The 15,860-nt window shown below is 39.3% G+C and overlaps 1 protein-coding gene across 1 annotated transcript; it reads right to left on the bottom strand.

The window, feature by feature from the left end:
• Positions 1–1,875: 1,875 nt before the first annotated feature.
• Positions 1,876–13,903, bottom strand: LOC127934436 (tripartite motif-containing protein 16-like). The gene is made up of 6 exons (XM_052531815.1): positions 13,102–13,903; positions 12,813–12,908; positions 12,369–12,602; positions 12,085–12,238; positions 11,894–11,953; positions 1,876–2,646 (listed from the first exon to the last, which is right to left on the bottom strand). Exons 1-6 carry the CDS (start codon positions 13,681–13,683, stop codon positions 2,093–2,095), a joined length of 1,680 nt encoding a protein of 559 aa, XP_052387775.1. The 5' UTR covers positions 13,684–13,903; the 3' UTR covers positions 1,876–2,092.
• Between the last annotated feature and the right edge of the window lie 1,957 nt (positions 13,904–15,860).

Here is a 15,860-nt window from a genome sequence, read left to right as displayed (position 1 = left end):
GCGCAGACTCAAACGAAGCTTGACGACGTCAGTAACTTGTCTGACAGATGTAAATCTTCTAAGTGGCTGTGCGTGTAAACTGCCATCGTTAATCTTGCAGAGACGGCGAGCTTGAGCGGGGAGTTCTTTGTCGTGAGTGAGCAGGATTAAGTATTCTGATTAATTATTTTGTATAGTATTTTAAAATGTAACGCCAGTACGCCATATTAAGTTAATTGCCTGTGAGCTTCTCCTCCTGTCTGTATGGTAATGCGACAGAGAGACGAGTGGTTATGACGCAATCGTTAGCCTATTTTTTACAAAAACTGTTTATACGGGGCCATAATGTAACATAGAAGGTAACTGAGCCCTTTATACATTGTCGTGTATCTTTAGACATAAATAATGGACAAACGGAGTAACGGAGTCTTTAAACGCCTCAGATGTAAAGTTATTCGCTGTCAAAGTGACGCCAAAATGAATGGGAGTCAATGGGAATGCTAACGCAAGTGAAGTTCTGCTAAAAGATGGCAGCCCCCACCCGACTTCAACTTCCGGTCGAGTTCCTTGCCCCCTGGGAAAACCAGGGGGGCAGGGTTTCATATTTTATTGAAGCAGCCCTGGACGCCACCATTGGCTAGTGGAACCACACCTGCTGTTAACATTCCATCGACTACCATTAATTTTTTGCATCACTTTGACAGCAAATAACTTTACATCTGAGGCGTTTAAAGACTCCATTTGTCCATTAATTATTTCTAAAGAACCACGAAATTGTATAAAAGGCTCCATTACCTTGTATCTTATACGTTATGGTTCCGTAGAAGCAGTTTTTGTAAAAAACGATTGCATCATAACCTGCGACTCTCTGTCGCACAGTAGAGAAATTACCGTATGGACAGGAGGAAAAGCTTGCAGACAATCTTTTACTGTTTATGAGGCAATCGGGGGGACGTGGAGGCATAAAGTCAAGGGAGATAAGTTATCAAAATACTTACCAAAATCTGCTCCTGTTCACATTCGCCTTCTCTGCAAGATTCAGTGGGTGATTCAGATTTCTCTTGGCACAGCGATTAGAAGACTTACAATTGTCAGACAGGTTGCTCACGTGACATCTACGTCATCAAGCTCAGTTTGAGTCTGCGCAGTACGCCGGACCCCCAGGAAGTGCGTACTTCTAATTAGGTGTTTCTCAAAGTCAAGGAAGGATCCTCGGAAGCCAGTATTTCGAGGATGCTACGTCATCGACATCCATCGAAGGACTGTTCCAATGTCGAGGATCCTCGGAATTTCAACCAAGGACTGAGTCCTTCGTTCGAAAAATATCCTATACACAGGAAAGGATGCATATGTGTATCCTTCGCGCTCTCAAATCACCCACAATCCTATGCGTGCAGCTTTGCTTTCTTGTTCAAAAATTCAAAAATGTCGAATGAACTTGCTCAAACTAGACTGACAGGCAAAATAAAAGTAGCAAAATTATTGCTTTCGTGCGGTTTCATTTATGTTTTGCAATTATTCATTTTTGTTTGCAAAACTTCATTTTTTTTCTCCCAATACTTTATTTTCTTTTGCAATAATTTATTTTTGTCAGCAAAAAGCACATTTACTTTCCTCAATATTTGATTTTCGTTTGCAAAACTTTATTTTATTTTGCAATACTTTATTTGTTTGCGTATATATACATCATTATTTTGACTCCATATAGTGATATTGATTTAAATTCTATAATATATATAATACAAATATGTTGTTTATGCTGATTGTAACACTCATCTTCTTCTTTTTCCACAGGATTATCAAGATTTTGAAGCCTATTATGCTTTTATTTGTGAATGAGAGGCCTTTTAAATGTGAGTTACATTTATGCACTGGGTAGACAGCCACAAATAGATGTGATGTGATTTTACACAGTTTATTTAAATGCAGTTATTTCAATTTAAAACACAATTTCATACATAACAAATAACAAGCATAATTGCAAGTGAATAAATCAGTTAATATTGTGCTGATAATATTCGGAGTAAATAAGAATAAATGTTGAAATTCAAAACATGGCTATGATATCTTGCAAATATTTCTTACTATAATATTTGTAGAAAGTTTGTACCATCTATATTTTGAGATCACAGACTTTTGCTTTTGAAAAGAAAAACATTAGTCCTTTCAAAAATTTGTTAGCCCAAAACCCAGCATAGAGAGGCTGAGTGAATGTGGTCTGGACTCTGTGGATGAGGGTCATTGTGTCAGAGACGCTGTAGAAGGACAGGGTTCCTGCACTGTGATCCACATACACTCCTATTCTAGAGGAACTGGAGACTACAGGGAGTTTAGTCAATCCGTTATTGTGCCAGATCGACCACCTGGAGTCAGAGCAGTACAAACTCCAGGACTGATCATTACAACCAAACTCACACTCCTTTACCCATCCCTTCCTGCTGATTCTCTTATATGACACTGATATACCCACCCAACCACTCCACTCAACCTCCCAGTAACAGCGTCCACACACACTCTCTCTACACAACACCTGAGGAAAACCATCAAATCTGTCTGGATGATCAGGATACAGCTGTTCTTGACGAGTGTATTCAATCACTCTGTTCTCTTCAGACAGTACCAGGTTTTTATTCACTGTATTTGGATCCAAAGTGAGCTGATGGGAATCTGATGAAGATAAAACACATTATCTGCATATATCAAATAATACATGACTTTCAAACATAACAAATAAAACAGCAGAGGTTTATTACATTCAGGTTCACAAATTCTGCCTCATCAACATCATTACACGTTGGTGAGCCTTTGAGTGTTTGGAGTTGACCAGCAGAAATTATAGATAGTACATTTTTTTAATTGAAATGTCAGTTCACATTTCAATTTATTTTCCTTTTCTTTTTAGCAGCTCTATCACAAGGTTAGTTTTAAGTAACATGTCTCTGCAAAAACAGAACCTAGCAGTGAGTGAATAACAGAAGTGACAAGATCAGGAAAACCAACTAACCCAGTAAGTTAAATCGGTTATCATGAGATTATTCCTGATTTGGGTTAGTAAATTGTACTACATTAGCAGGTGTTTTTTTCTTCTTTGAATATTAACAGTTTAAATACAGTATATGTCATGTGAACCAAGAGTGTTGTGTGGAATTCAGCACAGTTCAGTCTGATTGATGAAATATTATAAGAACTAGATGAATAAAGTTTTGCTAGGCCAGAAAGGTTGAAAACATTGTAATAGCTTTAAGTACAATAGCTTTAACAGTTTTAATGTTTTGAAGGCCATATAAGATAGTAAGACAGACATAGACAGATAGAAAAATCAGGCAATAGTGTTCAGACAATGCAAGTCAATTATTATTAACGTCTTGTTTAATGAACTGTTGAATTAAATCAATATAATTTGCGAACTCCCTTAGCCTAATCATTAAAAGCTGCCACTCTGCTTCATTCATCGTGATCTCACTAATTTCCATTATAATCAACGCAGCTCTCTATACTGCACGGTGAATCTCACACCCTATCTATACTTTTGTTATAAAGAGAGGATTTGTGAGCTTAAATAACTCTCCACTGAACAAAATGGCATTTTGAGCAGTAAGTGGATTCTGATTCATTTAATACTCTGTTCAAGAAATTAACATGTCTGTGATACATTACTCACCGCTCCAAAAACATATTGTAAGTACTATAGAAACCTTTGAAACTCCCCTTACTGCAAACACAAATGTGCTGATTTGGTCATTTGCACTGGTGTTCCTAATTATTTGTTCAAAGTCGCACACAGTAGTTTTCAGTTGCAAATACACTGCTTCTCCATAGGTTCAGGCAGGGATGCACAATGTGCACATCAGCTCGCATGCTGAGATTTTTTCTCATGCTACCCCATCTCCACCCCAGTCATTAGTGCTGTTTCTGTTAGCCTTTGACAGTGCATATAGGAACATTTTTGTAATAGCACCACTCTACTAAACAAATTTTATTTCAAATTTATTTCACTTTCAAGACCTATATTTGTTTTTAAGTACTTCCCAGGCCTTGAATCCATGTGTCTGATATTCTAGTACTTTTAAGAAGCATAGGAACCCTGGATAGATACTGAGCCTGGCCCTGGCCCGAGATGCTTAGGCCCAAGCCCGGCCTGTGTCTGACAGTTTATCAGAATTACCTGCCCGTGCCCAACCCAAGCACACCCCTTCTCTCAAAACAGCTTATACTACTGTTTCAGCTATTAAAAATAGTAAATTTTTGTCTGTAACGGCAAAGTGATTCTATTTCTTTTCTTTTTTATTAAGTTAATTTCAAAAACATGTTTGGAGCATTTTGATCATTAAATACACAATAAGTTTTAGTTTTTTTAAAGTAATGACCAAGTGCCCAGCAGCAGACAGTAATCTGATCATATATGTTTGATCAATTTAGCCTTCTCAAATCATTACGACTTGCCTAAAATTAAATCTATAGATAAACTCAAACAGTTCAAGCATATAACAATGTTTAAATATTAAACCTAGATAAATGTGCGCTATATCCAATAGTTTGTGTGGAGAGTGGAAGCTATGCAAGCTTTGCAGGTCATGGAGGTGCCAGCGTGATCACTTGGATGTTTTCCATGGATACGGCGTAATTTTTTCTCATAAGGTAAGAGTAATTCATCATTCATAAGTGTCTACTTTTATTTTGGTTCACTCACAATATCAACAAAACGTTGTGCTTTTATAAAATAAAGAAAACAAACATGATGCGCATTTTGCCATCTGGTCTTGAATGAGAGCGCTTCACAAAAATGAAATGAAACTCAGTGGATACATGCCTCACAGACATGATAAATATATCTATATTAAGCTTTCAATTAGTCAACTGTCAGTGGTTTCCTAATGCATGTGTATATATGTGTAATATTTATAATAGCCTATAATCATTAAACAGTATTGTCACGACCGGAATACAAGGAGACACGGTGAGAGATCCAAATGCGAGTACATCTTTTATTAAGGGCAATCCAAAGAATAAACAGTCCAGGCAGGGGCCAATACCAAACATATCCAACATAAACAAACAAGGACACAAGGTTAGAGCATGACTAGAGACGGACGTGAATTAAACAAGGACTCCAATTAGTTTGTTGTTGGCGTCTGTACTGCGTTTGAGCTCCGTCACTATAATTATTTTTATCGACTATTTTTAACTTAAAAATCTATTTTATACACCATCGTTTCTGCTTATATAACGTGTGAATATATCCTCTATTGTATTCTACAACAAAAACAATCAGAGCGCCTTGTTATCACTAGTTTTATTTTGATCTCCCAGGTCCGCTATTAGCTTATAGCCCGTTAGCATCAGCAATCGTGGTAACTATTTATGCACTGCGCTTACATTGCTAATACTCTATTCACACAGATTACCACTGCTGTACTCACTGTTACTTGCTTTAATGGCAGATGAATGTCTACCTTTGATTGCAGGTGGGGTCGAGGCCGTGGGGAAGCAGATTTGCGACCTTGAGGTGAGGCAGGCCCAGCTGAGAGAGCGGAGAGCCGGGTTGGAATCATCCCGGGCTGACGCTCACAAGTCCGGGGTAAGTATACAGCATGCTATTAACAGTCCCACCACGTCTACTCCGTGTGTTTCTCTGCACAGGCCCGGTGCACCCAGGACGCAATCTTCCCGGATGTCCTTCACTCCGACGCCGGGACACCACGGAAACTGGGTGCATCCACAGCGGAGGACGCGAGCCGGGCCCCGGGCGACAACTTCTCCCCCTCCTGCCTTCGAGATCTCCATCCGGAACCGCTTCGCTCCCCTCCGCGAGACAGGACGCGACGCTGTGAACATCGGAGACTCCATCGTCCGACACGTCTGTGCTACGTTAGCCAAAGGTAAAGTGCACACTCGTTGTTTCCCTGGTGCTCGTGTTCTCGATGTTTCTGCGCAGTGTGGCGAGTGGGGCGTGGCCGAGAGGCGTGGGAACGAGGAGTGAGGCCAGGTGTAGTGATTGGAGATGAGCTACACCTGCGCCCCACCGCCCGTATCGAGTCCCACGTAGGAGATGGAAGGATATAAAACTGGAGTGACGACCGTGAAGGACGAGAGAGGACCAGGCCTGGGACATTATTTTATGTTTTGGCTTTGTGCGCGTCAGTCGCCGTGAGGGGCTGACGCGCCGTTTTGTATTTATTTTGGATTATTAAAATATTTTGATTGTGCGCCGGTTCCCGCCTCCTTCTTCCCGATGAATAGGAAGTCTTTATCGTTACACGCAGATACCCGCGATCCTGAAGGCCGACGAGAGCCCCAGAGCGGTCGTGCTTCACGCCGGGGTTAACGACACCACGCTGCGGCAGACAGAGACACTGAAGAGGGATTTCAGCAGCCTGATCGAGACGGTTCGCAGCACGACGCCCGCGGCGACGATCATTGTGTCAGGACCACTGCCCACGTATCGACGGGGACACAAAAGGTTCCGTAGATTTTTTGCTTTAAATGAATGGTTGTTGTCATGGTGTAAAGAACAGAAACTGCTATTTGTTAATAACTGGAATTTTTTCTGGGAGTAGCCTAGGACACTCCCAGAAAAGATTCCAGTTATTAACAAATAGCAGTTTCTGTTCTTTACACCATGACAACAACCATTCATTTAAAGCAAAAAATCTACGGAACCTTTTGTGTCCCCGTCGATGGATTGCACCCCAGCAGAATCAGAGCAGAGCTGCTTTCTGACAACATCTCCAGGACACTTCGCTCCATGTGACTTGTAAGACAATTCTCAAATAACCATTATGATGAGTTTTGTTCCACCCGCTTAAATGATAAAAGTACTTGCACTGTAAAAACTATTAAGACTGTGTCTGTTCCCCGAATAGTGAGGTCAATATATAAATATAATGTAGGATCTAGAAAAAAATCTTATCGTAATTAAACCAGAAACATGTAAAGTAAATAAACAAAAACAGTTCTTAAAGTTTGGGCTCATAAATATTAGATCACTCACACCCAAAGCAGTTATTGTAAATGAAATGATCACAGATAGTAATTTTGATGTACTCTGCTTGACTGAAACCTGGCTAAAAACAGATGATTATTTTGGTCTAAATGAGTCTACTCCACCAAACTACTGTTATAAACATGAGCCCCGTCAGACTGGTTGTGGCAGAGGTGTTGCAACAAAATATAGTGATATTCTCAATGTTACCCAGAAAACAGGATACAGGTTTAAATCTTTTGAAATACTTCTGCTAAATGTTACACTGTCAGACATGCAAAAGAAATCTAATGTTTCTAATGCTCTGGCTACTGTGTATAGACCACCAGGGCCGTATACAGAATCCGGTAACACTTTAGAATAAGGTTCCATTAGTTAATGTTAGTTAATGTATTAATTAACATGAACAAACAATGAATAATACATTTATTAATGTATTTATTCATCTTCGTTAATGTTAGTTAATGAAAATAAAGTTATTCATTGTTAGTTCATGGTTATTCACAGTGCATTAACTAATGTTAACAAGCACAACTTTTGATTTAAATAATGCATTAGTAAATGTTGAAATTAACATGAACTAAGACTTATAAATGCTGTAGAAGGATTGTTCTTGCTTAGTTCATGTTAACGAAAGTAGTTAACTAACATTAACTAATGGAACCTTATTCTAAAGTGTTACCAGAATTCCTAAAAGAATTTGCAGATTTCCTCTCAGACCTTCTAGTTACAGTTGATAAGGCGATAATCATCGGAGATTTTAATATTCACATTGATCATACAAATGATACATTAGGACTTGCATTTACTGACCTAATAAACTCTTTTGGAGTCAAGCAAAATGTCACCGGGCCCACTCATCGTTTTAATCATACACTAGATTTAATTATATCTCATGGAATCAATCTTACTGCTATAGATATTGTACCTCAAAGTGATGATATTACAGACCATTTCCTTGTATCGTGCATGCTGCGTATAACTGATATTAACTATATCTCAGCGTTACCGTCTGGGCAGAACTATTATTCCAGCCACCAAAGAAAGATTCGCAAATAACCTGCCTGATCTATCTCAACTGCAATTTGTACCCAAAAATACACATGAATTAGACGAAATGACTGACAACATGGGCACTATTTTCTCTAATACATTAGAAACTGTTGCCCCCATCAAATTGAAAAAGGTTAGAGAAAAACGTACTGTGCCATGGTATAACAGTAATACTCACTCTCTCAAGAAAGTAACTCGTAGTCTTGATATCAAATGGAGAAAAACTAACTTCGAAGTTTTTAGAATTGCATGGGAAAACAGTATGTCCAGCTATAGACAGGCTCTAAAAACTGCTAGGGCAGGAAATATCCACAAACTCATAGAAAGTAACCAAAAAAATAATTAACTCGTCGTTATCTTTAGGTTACGACCCAAAACATTCAAGCTGGTGGTTATCAAGCCTTTTATTAAGAAACCAAAACTAGATCCTAGTGTACTGGCAAATTATAGGCCTATTTCAAATCTTCCATTTATGTCTAAAATTTTTAAAAAAGTTGTGTCTGCTCAATTGAGCACCTTCCTGCATAAAAATGATCTGTATGAAGAATTTCAGTCAGGTTTCAGGCCCCACCATAGCACAGAAACTGCACTTGTTAAAATTACAAATGACCTGCTCGTTGCATCAGATCAAGGCTGCATCTCATTTCTAGTCTTACTTGATCTTAGTGCTGCGTTCGACACCATAGATCATGACATACTCATAGATCGATTACAAAACTATACAGGTATTCAAGAGCAGGCTCTAAGATGGTTTAGATCCTACCTGTCCAATCGCTACCATTTTGTTTACTTAAATGGGGTGTCATCTCATTTATCATCAGTAAAATATGGAGTGCCACAAGGATCCGTCCTAGGTCCCCTTCTATTTTCAATATACATGTTGCCACTTGGTAATATTATTAGAAAATACGGAATTAGCTTCCACTGTTATGCTGATGATACTCAGCTATATATCTGAACAAGACCAGCTGAAACTGGGTGTTATATTAGACAGCCATTTGTCTTTTGAAAATCATATTTCCAATGTTACAAAAACTGCATTCTTCCTTCTTAGAAACATTACCAAGCTACGAAACATGTTGTCTGTTTCTGATGCAGAAAAGCTAGTTCATGCATTTATGACCTCTAGACTTGACTATTGTAATGCACTTCTAGGTGGTTGTCCTGCTTCGTCAATAAACAAGCTACAGGTAGTCCAAAATGCAGCAGCTAGAGTCCTTACAAGGTCAAGAAAATATGATCATATTACCCCAATTTTACAGTCTCTGCACTGGCTACCTATTAAGTTCCGTATCAGTTACAAATTATCATTACTTACCTATAAAGCCCTTAATGGTTTAGCTCCAGCGTACCTAACTAGTCTTCTACCATGCTACAACCCATCACGCACCCTAAGGTCACAAAACGCTGGACTTTTGGTCGTTCCTAGGATAGCAAAGTCCACTAAAGGAGGTAGAGCTTTCTCACATTTGGCTCCCAAACTCTGGAATAGCCTTCCTGATAATGTTCGGGGTTCAGACACACTCTCTCTGTTTAAATCTAGATTAAAAACGCATCTCTTTCGCCAAGCATTCAAATAATGTACCTCTTAAATTGTGATTGTAGTTGCATCTGATCAAATGTGCATTTTTATTCATTAGCTTGGGTTAAACTAATTTTACTTTGTTGGATCAGCAGCTATGCTAATGATGTCTCTATTTTGCTTCTATGTTTTGCCACGGGATAGGATTTACACAAGCTCCAGTCTGGATCCAGAACACCTGAGAAGAGATGATGCTGACCCTCAGAGGACCTCAGATGATGCTAACCCTGAATCAACAAACAGAACTAACAAATATTGCTACAAGTGTGACTGCATCATTTAATAATTATTAATTAATAATATTAATAATGTTCATCGTCTAGCTGACTACGTGTTATATAAATGTTTTCTAAAAATCCTTTCAAACGTGCACAAACTGACAGTCACCACCATAAGCTACTACTAAATATTGTAGAAACATAATTTTCTGTAAAGTTTGTATTGTAAAAAGCGCTATACAAATAAACTTGAATTGAATTGAATTGAATTGAATTGATCTCCATGACACATACTAAGACAGACCAGGTATAAATACACAGGGAGAGACAAACGCTAATGGGAATTGACTGAGTGCAATGATTATTGACCAGTGACAGCTGAGTGCAATGATTAGACAGAGAACATGAGGAATGTGGTTCATGAAGTGGCAGACACCGTGGGGAAGGAGGACATCTTGTGGATACCCATGGAACACAAACCAGACACTGTGACAAATATTTCATAGGGTAGCCTATGTGTGCTCTGTGCGTATATGGGCACAATAAAAGGAGAGAAGCTAAATGGTCCGAGCCCAGCTCTATACAAGCACCTACCCACTGGCCTCTGTTACACTAGCAAGTTACAAGCATGTTACTAGTATGATTAGCAAGTAACTATCATGATTCTAGCATTATTAGCATTTTAATAGCATGATTAGCAAGTTACTAGCATGTTGTTAGCATGTTTCTATGCTGTAAAAAAAAAGTGACCAAAACCACTTTTAAACCAGTTTGGGAAACCAGCCAATCAGCTTATGATGGTTTTAGCTGTTTTTTATTGTTTTTTTTTCATTAGGGATTTTAAAGGGACAATAAGTAACTTTTTAGGTATTTTATTATCTAAAATCAATATTTTTATTCATAAATATGCCCTCAATGGTGTACAAATACCTATGCCAATGTTTAAACTAATCCTTGTAAATGAAGAATTTATTATCTTTATATACATGGGACGGGTAGGTCGACGGAGGCTTCCATGTAGTTCCGCCATCTTGCAAAACTATAATAGCAGAGAGGGACAAAAAGTACTAAGCCAACGCGTTTCCACAGCGCGTTTTCGGTCAGAGCCAGAAACGCAGGTGCAGAGCAGTGAGAGGCGCTTGAAACTGCACCGGCAAGTTTAAAAGTCTGGATTGCATTCTTATTATGGACCATACATATGCCGCGCCACAGGAGAAGAAAACATCGTCGCCAAAACAGTAAAAAATAGAACGTAAAAGGAAACGTGACCGTAGATTACAGAAAACAAGAGTTAATGTCGGGGAAGCTTTTTCTAGGTGGAAAGAGCTAATGCTTGATAAAGATTTCAAAAGAGACTCTGAAGTGGCCAGTTTTCTTCTCGACAGGTAAGTCAGTGTTACAATCTATATTATAATATTTTTTTTATATCTAACAATGCATATAATTCAGAAAATATAACGAATAAATTAGACATAACTACTAATTACAATATTTCATGTTTTCCACAGTCAGTAATTCATACTGTAACATTCGTTTGTTAGTTGTCATGTTGCTGTTTGTTTGAAATAACACACCTGTTCACCTGAAGGAAAACTCGACGAAGTGCTATTAGAAGACATCCCGTCAAAGCTTTTTGGTACATATCGCCTACCGTAGATGCAACGCGCATTTGAAAAAGCGAGGCGCTGGAGAGCAAAATTAGTTTGAATGCAAAATACAATTTCACCACTAGATGGGAGTAATTCCTACTTAGTGTCCCTTTAAGCTTTGCTATAGCAATAGAGAGCTTAAATACACCATACATCTTTTTGTATAAAAGTTTTCACCCCCTCACTTTTAGTCTATGGGATTTTAGGTGGTTTTAATATTCTGGTTTTCGAAAATCATAAGTCGGATCAGTTAGAAAAGATATAGCACACAGAGTCAGACCAGTCTGAAGGCCTGGGTTGAGTTTGGTGGTTCTAGCCTGAAACCTCTAGGAGATAGGTGTCGAAATTTGGCTCAAAAGAAGAATAATAATATGTTTAAATAGGAGATTAGTCTGCCTCTTTATATGCATGTATGATTATAGAGACTTACATCTAAGGAATTCCTCACGGGTCTCGGGTTCAGAGGTGGGAATGATGTTGATGTTTCTCACTATGAAAACCAACATACACTTTATAGTAAATATAGTAAAATAAAAATGAATGTAATTATAAAACAGTTTATATTTACGTATACATTCTTTCTACATGATATCATATTATGTCAGGGAATTTAAAGCTCACCTCTACCAGATAACATTTCTATCTCCTCTCTGAAGAAATGCTCCAGTTTCTCTCTCAGATGAGACACAGATTTTTCAACATCACCAAAAGAGAGATGAGAACTGATGCTGGGTGAGTTAGGAGATGCAGGAGGAACAGAGAGAGACTTGAAACTCTACACGGAGAAAAAGACACAATAGAAACACCAGATAAAAACACAAAAACATTTGATAGAAACACAATCTCTGTAAAACAAGCTCTTTCTGTCCTGAAGATCACTATCCTGTCTGTCAGATCTCTGTTACCTGGAGGAAACGGATGTGATTGTCTGTGTGTGAAAGCTGCTCCAGCTCAGCATCTCTCCTCCTCAGATCTTCAATCTCCTGCTTCAGTTGCTCCAGTTGTATTTCAGCTCGACTCACTTCAGCCTTTTCCTGATCTCTGATCAGCTGTGTCACCTCAGAGCGGCTTCTCTCAATGGAGCGGATCAGCTCAGTAAAGATCCTCTCACTGTCCTCCACTGCTGTCTGTGCAGAGCGCTGTCAGGACACACAGAGAGAGAAGAATCAGAATCAGTCCATTCACTCAGCTCTTCCTGCTACCTCACACAGTCTGTTCCCCACAGTGGACTTCAGTGGGACTGAAAGAGCTCCAGCACTGGCTCCTCACTGACTGACTGGAGGAGAGTCCTAACTGAGTCTGAAACAGCTCTTCAGCAGCCAGCAGCTGTTCTTCTGCTCAAAACTCACCTTGTGAGACTCTACAGCCTCTTTCAGCTCCTCAAGCTCCTTCTGTCTCTCCTGGATTCTCTGCTGGTTTTTCCTCTGCGTCTCCTCCAGTTGTTTCTGTATATAGTCAAAACACAATTCATTAATCCTTGTAGAGAATGTCACAAAGAATAGTTAAAAAAAAGAGCAAATAAGTGGAGAAACTACAGCTTCTGTAACTAGTAATAACTGTTTTAAAATTATCTTCAATTTTGGGCCTATTATTTGATTATGAAGAGACATTTATTATTCAGCATAATTGAGTTTGTACCTGTTTCTCAGTCCTCTCTGCTGTAGCTGATACAGTGTCGTGGTCTTTGTGTTCATCTACCATACACATATAACATATACACTGCTGATCAGTACGACAGAAAATCTCCAGCAGTTTATCATGTAGAGGACAGATCATCTCCTGCAGTTGTCCAGTGGCATCAGTCAATTTGTGTCGCTTTCCAGAGTGAAATTCTTCATGACGTTCAAAATGGGTTTGGCAGTAAGATTCCAGACACACCAGACAGGACTTGATGGCTTTGTTTTTGTCCCCAGTACAGATGTCACACTCCACATTTCCAGATCCAGTGTAACATTGAGCAGGACGAGCAGCTTGGAGTTTTGTCTTCTTTAGTTTCTCCAGCACTTCAGCCAGCATGGTGTTTTTACCTAAAACAGGTCTAGGAGTGAAGGTCTGTCTGCACTGAGGGCAGCTGTAGACTCCCTTCTGATCCCAATAGTCTGTAATACAGCTCATACAGTAACTGTGTCCACAGGTAAGGGCCACTGCATCTTTTAGTAGATCCAGACAGATTGAACAGCTGAACTCATCCTGAGCCAAAGAAACACTGGATTCTGCCATTTTACTGCACGCACTCACAGCTGGAGAGACATTCACAACAGTTCGACAGCAGTTTAGTTTCGATTTCGCTGAACTGAAACATTTCCTGGTTCTGAAACGTGTGCAAAAGTGCCAGTCATAAAACAGGACCACTAGATGGCAGTCTTATACAGAAACTCTACAAGAGGTAATGATTTTGATTCAAATTCTATAATATACAGGTGCTGGTCATATAATTAGAATATCATCAAAAGTTGATTTATTTAACTAATTCCATTCAAAAAGTGAAACTTGTATATTATATTCATACATTACACACAGACTGATATATTTCAAATGTTTATTTCTTTTATTTTTGATGATTACTAAGGACAACTTACTGACAACTAAGGAAAATCCCAAATTCCGTATCTCAGAAAATTATAATATTTTGAAAATGTTCAATATTGAAGACATCTGGAGACTCAGCTAATTAACTCAAAACACCTGCAAAGGCCTTTAAATCGTCTCTCAGTCTAGTTCTGTAGGCTACACAATCATGGGGAAGACTGCTGACTTGACAGCTGTCCAAAAGTCGATCATTGACACCTTGCAGAAGGAGGGCAAGACACAAAAGTTCATTGCAAAAGAACTCTGTGTCCAAGCACATTAATAGGGAGGCGAAGGGAAGGAAAAGGTGTGGTATAAAAGTGTACAAGCAATAGGGATAAGTCGTGGCCTAATGGTTAGAGAGTCGGACTCGCAATCGAGAATTGTGGGTGGGGGGAGTGCATGTACAGTTCTTTCTCCACCTTCGATACCATGACTTAGGTGCCCTTGAGTAAGGCATCGAACCCCCAACTGCTCCCCGGGCGCCGCAGCATAAATGGCTGTCCACTGCTCCAGATGTGTGTGTGTGTGTGTGTGTGTGCGTGCGCGTGCATGGGTTAAATGCAGAGCACGAATTCTGAGTATGGGTCATCATACTTGGCTGAATGTCACTTCACTTCATAATCACTCGCCTAACCTGATTTTACCAAGTGAGACATGTTCCTGGGACAACATCGTTGTTGACCCTGGAACAACATTGTGATTAACCAATCAGATTTGAAGAACCAGTTTATAGATTTTGTGAAGTTTACGCTTAAAATCAGTGTTTTGTGCTTGTACATCAGTGTCATTCATCTATCATTTCCTCTGATTTTAGGGATTACTCATGGTTAAGGTTAGGTTTAGGTGTAGGGATATGGTTAAGAATATTTTTTTGGAGTAAAATGTTGTTCCAGGGTCAACAAAATATGTTGACCTAGGAACACATCGGACTTGGCAAAATCAGGACGTGCTAATCACTCCCTGGAGAAGATTATGAAACAAAACACATTGAAAAATGTGGAGGAGATTCACAAATAGTGGACTGCAGCTGGAGTCAGTGCTTCAAGAACCACTACGCACAGACATATGCAAGACATGGGTTTCAGCTGTCGCATTCCTTGTGTCAAGCCACTTTTGAACAACAAACAGGCGTCAGAAGTGTCTCGCCTGGGCTACTGACAAAAAGGACTTGACGGCTGCTGAGTGGTCCAAAGTTATGTTGTCTAATGAAAGTACATTTTGCATTTCCTTTGGAAATCAGGGTCCCAGAGACTGGAAGAAGAGAGGAGAGGCACGCAATCCACATTGCTTGAGGTCCAGTGTAAAGTTTCCACAATCAGTGATGGTTTGGGGTGCCATGTCATCTGCTGGTGTTGGTCCACTGTGTTTTCTGAGGTCCAAGGTCAATGTAGCCGTATACCTTGGCATCTGCACATAGTGCCAAAACTACCAGTACTTATTTTAAGGACCATGGTATCCCTGTTATTAATTGGCCAGAAAATCTATGGGGTATTGTGAAAAGAAAGATGCAATATGCCAGACCCCAAAAATGCAGTAGAGCTGAAGGCCACTATCAGAGCAACCTGGGCTCTTATAACACCTGAGCAGTGCCACAGACTTATCGACTCCATGCCACGCCGCATTGCTGCAGTAATTCAGGCAAAAGGAGCCCCAACTGGGTATTGAGTGCTGTACATGCAGATACTTTTTATGTTCATACTTTTCAGTCAAGATTTCTAAAAATCCTTTCTTTGTATTGATCTTAAGAAATATTCTTATTTTCGGAGATACTGAATTTGGGATTTTCCTTAGTTGTCAGTTATAATCATCAAAATGAAATGAAATAA

This window comes from Carassius gibelio, chromosome A2, assembly GCF_023724105.1.
Source record: "Carassius gibelio isolate Cgi1373 ecotype wild population from Czech Republic chromosome A2, carGib1.2-hapl.c, whole genome shotgun sequence".
NCBI classification, from domain to species: Eukaryota; Metazoa; Chordata; class Actinopteri; order Cypriniformes; family Cyprinidae; genus Carassius; species Carassius gibelio.
Note: the sequence above shows the minus strand (reverse complement) of the source record. Positions and strands in the feature narration are given on the sequence as shown.